Source organism: Alligator sinensis, unplaced genomic scaffold, assembly GCF_000455745.1.
Source record: "Alligator sinensis unplaced genomic scaffold, ASM45574v1 scaffold597_1, whole genome shotgun sequence".
In the NCBI taxonomy this organism is placed as follows: Eukaryota; Metazoa; Chordata; order Crocodylia; family Alligatoridae; genus Alligator; species Alligator sinensis.
In genome coordinates, this window is record NW_005842074.1 from 1,560,323 (window position 1) to 1,570,548 (window position 10,226).

A 10,226-nucleotide genomic window follows, 5' to 3' on the forward strand; every position below is an offset into this window, starting at 1 on the left:
GAAGTAGATGGGAAGAATCAAACTCCTCAAATGCTACCAACTCTTTTGGCAAAGCAGAAAATGAACTAATTGCACTTGTGTGGTAGAGCTAGCACAACCTTTGTTGAGGGTAGATCATGCCGGGCCTTCTACGACCAGGTAACTAAACATCTGGATGAGGGACATGAGGTTAATGTCATTTACGTAGACTTCAGTAAAACCTTTTATTCTGTTTACCATGGAATTCTCTCAAACCAGAGGGTACTGGGCTGGACAAGTCTACAGTGAAGTGGGTGGACATTTGGCTTAGAGGCTGATCCCAAAGAGTTGTAATCAATGGGATGGCCTCATCCTAGAGGGTTGTCTCCACTGGTGTCCCCCCGGGTTCAGTGCTTGGCCCTGTGCTCTTTAACATACTTATTAATCTCTGGATGAAGGGGTAAGAAGCTCAATGATCAAGTTCACGGATGATACCAAGCTGTGGGGAAATGTGGGCACATCAGAGGATAGGGCAAAGATCCAGTATGACCTTAACAGACTGGATTTATGGGATGAATGGAATCAGATGAGGTTTAATAGGAAGAAGTGCAGGGTTCTTCATCTGGGTAGGAAGAACCATCACCATAACTACTCAATGGGTCATGGTCCACTGGCTGGCACAGCATCTGAACAGGACCTGGGGGGCATGATAGGCCAGAAGATGAAAATGAGCCAAAAGGGCGGTGAAGGGCAAATAGAACTCTGGCGTGCATTAGCCGATGTGTTGCCAATAGATCCAGGGAGGTGCTCCTCCCTCTCTATTCGGCATTGGTGAGGCCACAGTTGGAGTACTGTGTCCAGTTTTGGGCACCACACTTCAAGAAGGATGTGGATAAGCTTGAGAGGATACAAAGAAGGGCCACCCATATAATTATGGCTGGGAGGTGACTTGATAGCCGTCTACAAGTATGTCAGGTGTGAGCATCAAGATCTAAGGGAGCAACTCTTCAGGAAGGCACCTCAAGGGAGGACAAGGGCCAGTGGGCATAAGCTAATAGAAGATAAGTTCAGGCTGGACATAAGAAAAAAACTGAAAGGAATACACTCCCAGCAGAAGTGGTGCAGTCATCCTTGGAGGTGTTCAAGATGAGACTGGACAAGCACCTTGTTGACCGTGTCTGAGCCTAATGATGATCTTGAAGGTCCCTTCTGGTCCCATGATTGTATGATTAACCTATTCAGCAACCAACCCTGTGGCCTGCACTCTGCTCTTGACCTTCTTGGATACCTAAGTGATTCAACTGGACTGTTGCCTAATCTTGGTTCTCTGTTGCCGAATATTGGTTACAATCAGCCTCATCATGTCACAGATATGTTCCAGTTTGATTGCTTTGTGTGCACACTATGAGTATGTTCTTTTGGTTTCTTTTTCTATGATCTGCAACTTAATAGCATTGGACTTCCAAGATTTCTTTTTGTAAAACAGAGTTTAGAAGCAAAGACCAATCAGCTGTGCCACACCTTTCATAGTTCTGAATATTTCATTCAAGTCCCTCTAAGTCTCTTCCTTTCCAGGCTAAATAAGTATCTTCCTTTCTTAGGTTTTCCTTTTCTTCTTGTTTCCTTTTGCTTAGCCAAGTTTTAATCTATGCAAAGACTTTGCCTCTTACTCCATTGTTATAAGTTTTGTAAATTTGTCTTGGTAAACTAGAAACTTGAGGCAAATAGTGCAATGCTGGTTGACAAAGCACTTTGCTTTCTGTACAAAAGTGCATTTTTCTACTTGTATTTATATACTTACCAGTTTTCTATGCTCCTTTAAAAGAGAAATTAAGTGGAGAGTGTAAAGCTGATTAAAAAGCTTTGAAATGGACTTTCTGATTGTTCCAAATGTCACAAATGTAAATTCACAGAAAATATGCGGGCTTTTTGGCCCAATGCCAAAAAATATTGCCAGAGCTTCAGCAAAGCTCAATAAAATAGAAAGCGTTGTTCAAATCTCAAAGCTTCAAGAATTAAATGTTTCTGAAACTAAAAATCTTATATTACTATAGATGACATATTTTAACTTGCAGTACAAGATAAGTTCAATTTACTACTGTGTATAGGATTTATAATGCCATATTACTTAAATTGATTGGGCTAATTTCTGTCCTTGAAAATTCAGGAGGGTCCAGAACCCAGATATAACCCCCTGATGTCCGTGATTTTCTGGGTAGGCCTAAAACCTTTTTTTGTGGATCAGTTCACGCCATGGGGTCTCTGGTTACAACCTGTATTAATGTACACTATATTTTCTAATATAAATACGTATATTAAATGTGTGTGGTAGGGGAAGGAAGGGGAGTAAAATATTCTTGTATGTGCATTTGAGGACTTATTTTTAATGGTTCATGTTTTCAGCCTGTTTTTAATTGGGCCTTAGAGTGAAACACTGTAAAAGCTGTTTTACCTCATGCTATTAGTGGAGTAGATAATTTAGATATACATGGCTTAAACTATATTTAACATTATTTGCTTTTCAAAAAAATTAGAACCTAGTATGAAAAATTTGGCCATAAGAAACTCAGATTTGTCTGCAAAAAAATCTAGAAAGAGGTATCTAAATGTTTGGTTAATAATAATTATAAAGGATGGGTTAATTGGTACAGTTATTGTGTTTCTTTTAGGACCACTTGAAGACCCATTTAAACTTTAAGGGTGTAGACAGACTGGGGCTAAGTACAGACAGTCAAAAAGTCTAAGGCTGAATCAATTCAGTCTTTGCAGGTTAGTCTACGCTGGAAAGATTAAACTGAGAAACAACTGGACACACATTTACCTTTGATTCAGGAAATGCAGACATATGCCTGCAATGGCTTAGGCCAGAAGCCAGGGGGCACTAGAGCATGGCTGTCTGGCATTTCCTCTTCCTGTTGCCCCCAAGGTCTCTGGGATTTGAAGTCCAGCAGCACAGAAGCAGGACTCTGCAGGGTTGCTCATCACTTCCTCTTCGTGCTTCCAGGTGCCTCTGGGATTTGTAGTCCACAGTCATAGCCAGCAGTAACTTCCAGTAAGTTTTTTAAGTAATGAGATTCTAGGTTAAGTACAGGGGTGTAGGTTGTAGCCGTACTGGTATAAGGACATAGGCAGACAAGGTTCTTTGTGTGAATCTGGTATCTTTTACTAGACCAACTTAAATAGTTGGAGAACAATTTTTAAGCAAGCTTTCGGGTTCAAAAACTCTTTGTCAGGCTAAGGAAGTTTCAGCAGTTGGTGTGTGCTCTTCCTGGATGGAATGAAAAGTAAAGAAGCCAGAGGCTAGTCTGGTATGCATACAAGACAGGCAGTCAGTGAAAATGTAGATTGAGGAGTCAGTAGGTGAGAGACAGGCTGGGGGGTCTCAACATCAGTATACATTCAGAGCACCAAGCCCCTAATACCATTTTCTCAATTTCTTGCAAGAGACTGATTATCATTTGATTTACATATTAGAGCAACGATGCATGTCACTTTGACGTCTTCAATGTGCTGCACAAATATAAACTCATTTTCACAAAACGCTTTTGACTTACAATCCAAAGACTTAAAATTCCAGCTCTACAAAGGAGATATGTTGTCCTACCAGATAAATATTAGTGTAATGTTGAGTTTCTGTAGGATAGGTGGAATTTCAAGCTCCAAGCTGGCATACAAATAAGGGGAAACTGAGACATTGTGGCTTGCCCAAAACCACACAGGAAGTTGCTGGCAGGACTAGGATCAGAACATAGTCCCAGTTCTCAGGCATTTGATCATCCTGCTAGACTCTACTACGTCTACTAAAAAAGGCTGGAAACTGTATTTGTGAGGGCAAGTGACATGGAAAATATTCCATTTAAAGAGGAAAAATTGAACTGATCCACTCTTAATATTTTCAAACTGATTTGGCTTCTTAAGCAGGCAGAACCCAGTTTGTTTCAATCCTGCAATGAGCATCAACCTTATTTGACAAGAGCAATAACATTTAGAAGGCTGCTATTTTTATTTTAGATTTTATTCCATTTACTGTGACCATTTTGGATCATGTGTACAATATCTAAGCTTTAGTTATAATTGCTGTGTCCCTGTGTGTATTACAAAAATTATCAAATTATTTTTTCAAAGAAAAAATTAAAATATACAGATAAAATCTTAAAATTAGGCAAGAAAAAAAATCAGCAGAAAAAAATCTTTCATCCAGAGCTAATTTATTTGAAATACCATCCCTGATGTGAAGATTAATAATAAGCGCCCTTTTGGGGAACATTCTGCCTGATTCTAATGTTCTAGTTGTTCTTTTATTATCCCAAACCTCCATAACTAAAGGATTTTTTCACTGTGCCCTTTGTTCAAAATATGGGACTGTAATTGAGTTCATATTTCTCACCCAACCTTTCTGCTGTAATTAATATTTTATTATATCAGATTTTATCACTAAATAGCCTAGCAGCAGGGTATTGAACCACACACACTGGAAAAAAAAAAGCTTTAGTGGCTTATTGATGCCAAGCAAGTTCCCTGTAATGAGTTGTGGATGAGAGAATACAAAAATATATTCTTGGTATCCAGCTAATATTCCAAAGTAATTTATGACTGATTTTATCGTGATCAGAGCAGGACAAAGAGAAATTAAAGTTACAACAATGGAATATACAACTATGACTCTATTTATGATATCAAGCATATGACATCTAACAAAAATTATCTGTTCAAGACCTGCTCTTATCTGTTTTCATTATTACATTTCATGAACAAAACCAACTAAGGTCAGACACTTTTTGTGCTATAAGTTACATGCTGTTTTCTAAGCCTTGCTAACCATGAACAATTCTTCATTATGACAAATGTAAAAATCTGAACATTGTGCTGTTCTTTTTGTTCATTTTTAAAGGAATGAAAACACCATTAATTTTACTAGCATTAATTTCATTAATTTCATATGCAATTGTTTCCATTTTACTAGACTATTCTGAGTAAATGAAAGGTATTTTAAATAAAGAATTTTGAAAGATACATAGATTTTTTAAATCTCTGAATAGCACTTAACAGGACAGGGGGGAACATTAGTTATTTTGACTGTTTACAATATGCAACTTTAGTGATCAGTAGTTTTCATCATAAAACCAGCCCACATAATCTGGGCAAAATTGACCTTCCCAGTTATGGGGAGCTTCTGCAGAGGTTCTGCTGCTTCTTCCTTTGTCTGCTTCAAAGTGGTGGTTGCTAGGAAAAAAAGGCAAATGAAGATAATGGTCACTGGTGAACCAGGAAAGTAGAAGCTCTGTATTGGGGAATAGATTGTTTGTTCTTTAATATTAACAGCAGAAGTACCCACTCAAAAATATACACTGGCAATAAACTTTTTTCTCTTTTCATGTTTGTGCACCGCACCACCTGGCTATCCATGAATAAGAAAGGAATGGGCTTCCCACAGGCAGGGCTTTGCACAAAGAGCAGGATACTGCTGGACTTCCACAGAAGGACCCTATTCCTTCTGTATCCTCTGTTTCTGGGACAAATAATTTTCTACAAACGCTTCATGTAGGAGGAAAGGATGATCTAGAGAATACTCAACACTAGATCAAAGCTCAGGAGAAACCAATATTTCAGTTCAGTTCATCTTTGATTTGTAAAAAGCCATAGACTTTTTATGTGATTTATGAATGGGAACAAAGATTATCTTGCCAACTTTTAGGTGTTTGGCTCCTAAGGTAGAATATCCAAACCTGAGTTAGGGAATTAAGTTCCCTCTAGAATGTCTGGAGACAGGTAGATTAATAAGATTTGTCATGCCTTCTCCTTGGTCACAGCCCTTCAGCCCTCTGCAGGAGCATAACTATTAGGGGGTGACTGGGGCAGTACCCCTGGGCACTGACCTCAGGGGGTGGGGTGGGGGCAAAAATAACAGTAGCAGTTGCTGCTGGCTGGCCATGCTGTGACAGCTGGCAGCCACCACTGCCCAGGGTACACAGCTGCTTTATTATGTCTCAGGCCTCCCCTTATATTTCTCTACAGAGCATGGCCTCCAGCCTATCTTGTTCTCTTTAAAGGACTCTGTCCCTTCTCCCTTATAACGAGGATTTAAAAGGCCTTCCCTGTTAAAAGTACAGGGGAGAGAACAGGCTGTCAATTACCAGGCTTCCCTGGGGACAGGAGGACCTAAGGAGCAGCCCCCTATTGCCCCCTAGCTAGAGAGCTTGCCTTTGTGGCTCTCCCACTGGGGGGGCGGGGGGGGGGCCTGAAATGTCTTTACACACGCACACACCTTTTTTGCCACCTTTCCTAGTGCTCCATATTTTCCCATACTACATCTAGACAAGAGGTAAACAAAACAACCCCCCCTTGTTACATACCTGTACTATATTGACTGCCAAAATAATAGTACTTAAACTTTCTACAGAATCATTGCCTTAAAACAAACAGATTACCTCAGATTTTCAGAGTAAGTAATTCTGTTGGAGGGGAATAATGCTGCATTATGTTTCACCTTGTGAGGAATCATCTGTCTTCTCAAATCAGTATCGCACAGAATTTCTAAGACTCTTGCACCAAAGACATTGTTGTGTCTTAGTCTATTCTTAGGGTCCTTAGTACATTCTGTGACAAATTCTATTTGAAGGACCAAAGTAGCTGCTAAACAAAGAACAGAATGTCCTTGCCCCCATGAGTGAAAAAGGTGGTTTGTTTTAGATGCATGGCACAAAACCAAAAAAGATTAATAACACATCTATGAAAAGGAAGATAAACTCTTGCATATTATGAGGAATTTGCAGACAGTATTAGATGAGCCTGGTGAATGGCCCAGAAATTACTCAGTCACCATAGGTAGAGAAGGAACCTTGTAGAAGTAGCGGCCAGATACATTTTAGGGAGCTACTCAGATGTAACCAATACTATAACCTAAAAGCAGGAGTTTGATAGTATGCACCTGAATTGCCCCATTTTGCAAACTTCCCATGATACACAGTAAGGTGATTATCAAAGAATTCTGACCTCCCAGCCATCATGTTAAGCTTCTCCAGAACTATGGATACATCTCTCAGGATTTAGAGGAAACAATTAATCTCTGCTATGAGTGATATCATCAAGGTCAGTCCTGTTTTATCATCACCTTTGTTATAACAGACTAAATCTCTTCCAACTTTGACTGGGCTTGGGAAGCTTGAAAAATGTTTCAGACCTAGGTTTTATGAGGGCTGGCAAAAACGTCCAGCAGTCTGACATAGTTAACTCTACTCGAGAAATATCTGTGGATTAACAGATGCCTCAACCAGTTGGCTTTTACCCATGGACAGTTCAGTGGAAACAACATTCTCTCTTTGAAATGTGTAGGAAAAATGTTTTCCTGGTTAGGCAAAGTATCCAGACTTCTGTGGCTACATTGCCCATAGACTTTGAAATGGTTCTTCATAAGTTGTTGAATAGAATACTATATAGGGCTTTTGTCTGAGAATTTTACATATGCTGCCTTGAGATATCTGTACTCTAGACTATAAATAGAAGATGATATGGTGTTATTAGTTTGTTCTCAGAGAGACTTCCAGAAAGCCTCTTGGCCAAGGTTAATGTTCCAGTAATCAGATTGGTAACCAAACCAAAGTGGATTAGTAACTAAACCAAACTTTGCTAACATGCAGCCTTTTTCATGCTAAAAGTTTGATTCCTATTTCCTTTCATCAATGTGTTTCTGCATTAAAACAAAAAGAAAAGTGGTAAGTTAAATTGAGTAACTAGAGAACTTGCCATTGTAGCTCTCCCCTGGGGTGGGGGAGAGCCTAAAACACCTTTACACATCCCATTCTTGCCACCTCCTCCTAGTGGTGGAAATTTCACCAAAATATATCTAGGTAATAGGTAAATGAAACAAAAGCCCTTAGTTGCTACGTACCTGTATTATACTGATTGCCAAGAGAATAGTAGGTATATTAATGCACCAAGTAGGTGTGTTAAATAATTCTGGGAGACAGAAGGAATGTGCATCATTTCCTGATGTCCATAGTACAGGTTTTTTTCTGGACTGTTTAGGTTCAAGGTCCTGGCATCTCCTTTGAATCCCCAAAAGTCAAAACATGAAAATGAGGCTAGTAGAGTTTTCCTAATAGAGTATTAAAACCATTAGAATTTATGACAGACAAGCTGTCGCACAACGTATAAAGCTCTCAGAGCTCCCCTGACTGAATGCAATCAAAATAGCATCTAAGTAAATAAGTATTTTTGCTCAGGGCCTTTAGAAGATGAATACTCTCATGATGAATGCCTTTGGAGCAAGCACAGGTAAAATACCTTTACCTTCCACTGATATACTTCTTGTCTACAGGAGAACCTTAGGGATTTCCTGTTTGTATGCATAGGAAAGCTTTACCTGATTCTGTTTTTTCCTGAAAATCCCCTTTGTAAACACTGACTTTTAAATCTTTTTGGCTATCCACGTGAAACAGTTGGGCAGTCACAAAGAGGCTTAAGGGTTTTACATCAAAAATTAGATGTCATCCCTCAGTGGACTTGGTCTGTGAAGATGAAGCTTATCCAGCCCACCTGGGAATTTGTTTGGCAGGATCACTAGGGGCTGAAACGAATCCTTTATTTATCTCCCACTTTAAGGATATTGAGGTATTTCTTCTAGGTTTATTTATGAAACAGAGTTCCTTGCACTAAAATATTTGTTCCTTGCACTGAAATATTAACCCCTCTGACACCAATTCTAGGTCTGTTGAAGGGAGATTTAAATCTTGCCCAGATACTGTTATCAGTGCTAGATGAAGATAAAGATAGGACTGCTGCTGGTGGCTGAAGCAGGTCTGCCTTTAACAAGCCAGTAAGGTTCATCTCTCTCATGAAATTCAGAAAATAAGAGCTATTTTCCTGTTTCAGTATTTTGTGGTAGTGGAGTCATCCTATCTGAGAGTCAACAAGTGGTTAGCACTGATACTGCATTTTGTTAGTCCTTTTCCTGTTTCTATGGAGAATGGAAATCATAAATGTTCTTGTTCCTCCTTCCACTTCAATTAAACATACAAACAAAAGTGGCAGCAACTTAAATACCTTGTGCAAAAGCATGGCTCAAGCAAGGATTGCATAGCCATAGAGACATCCCATAAATGTAGGGTTATCATCATCATCACAGAATATAACAACTATGGAGGCTGAACAGGACCTGGTTCAGTAGGAGCAAAATGATAGGTAAATCATTTCCAGTTGTCATCTTTCAGTATTACCTACTAACTATAAATGCCCCTTTCCTCTACAAAGAGGAACTTCTATGTTTCATTTTTGAGATCTGGTTTGCATAGAAGTACTGTTATTGCAAGACAGATTATAAGAGCCTCTTGCAAGATAAGGCAAAACTATAAATCATTTTAATAGGTAACCAAATGAACGTATTGAAAAAATGGATTATGACTTTATTAACGCCATTGAAAAGTGTTATGAGCAGGGATCCAGGTTTTCCATCTTCTGCAGAAAAAATGAAAAAAATGTGGATTTTTCCTTTTAATCAAGAAAAAAACCCAGGTTTTTCATTTTAACAGATAAACGCATGGATTTTAGACTTTTGCAAAGAGCTCTCTGCAGGGTGGCAGAGTTCCAGCCTGCAAGGGGCTTAGGGGAGTGGGAGTAGGGTGCTCAGGCAGGGGGCGCCATGTGCATGATCACACATGCAGGCAGCCTGGAGAGCAGCTCCCACAGGTAAGTTCGGCAGCGGTTGGGGGGGGGGATTGAGGCCCCCATGTGGAGGGAGGAAGGAAGGGAGTGAGTTGGGCAGGGCTGGGGCTGCTGCACACCCCAGGTGGTCCGTGGGGTTTGGGGCCAGAATGCATGGCCACAGGGCCTGGGTAGGGAGTGGGACATGGCTGTGGGCAGCCCATCTGGGGGCAGGGGAGCTGGCTCCTTGTTGCGCACATTCCTGGGGGGAAGGGGAGCACATGCCCCCCCAGATCTGTGTGGGGAGGGCTGCCCATTGAGGGCTTGGTCACCAAGCCTCCCCACCTGGCTCCACTTTGCCCTGCCACACTGGGTCCTGCCTGTTGGGCTATGGAGACCCTGAGGGGAGGGCAGCATGGCGGGGAGCCCCAAGCCTACAGCAGGCAGCCTGCATCTGCCCCCCTGCCATGGGCTCCACTCGGGACGTGTTGCACATAGGGGAGGGGGAACCAGACTCCATGCTGTGCTCTGCTGTGTGCGGGCCGTCTCCCGATCTCGGGGGCGAGCCGGGCCCGTCTTTGTGCACACAGGCCGTGGCCAGCAGCCCGGGCACGCGGGGCCGGAGAAAA

The 10,226-nt window shown here is 41.0% G+C and overlaps 1 protein-coding gene across 1 annotated transcript in view; it reads left to right on the forward strand.

Moving 5' to 3' along the window:
* The window catches only part of PTPRM (protein tyrosine phosphatase, receptor type M), a 734,228-nt gene that overhangs the window by 450,484 nt on the left and 273,518 nt on the right, over window positions 1–10,226 (forward strand). The window contains exon 13 of the mRNA XM_014519979.2: window positions 9,588–9,595. Within this exon, the coding sequence (XP_014375465.1) occupies window positions 9,588–9,595 (8 nt within the window). The remainder of the gene's footprint in view (window positions 1–9,587; window positions 9,596–10,226) is intronic.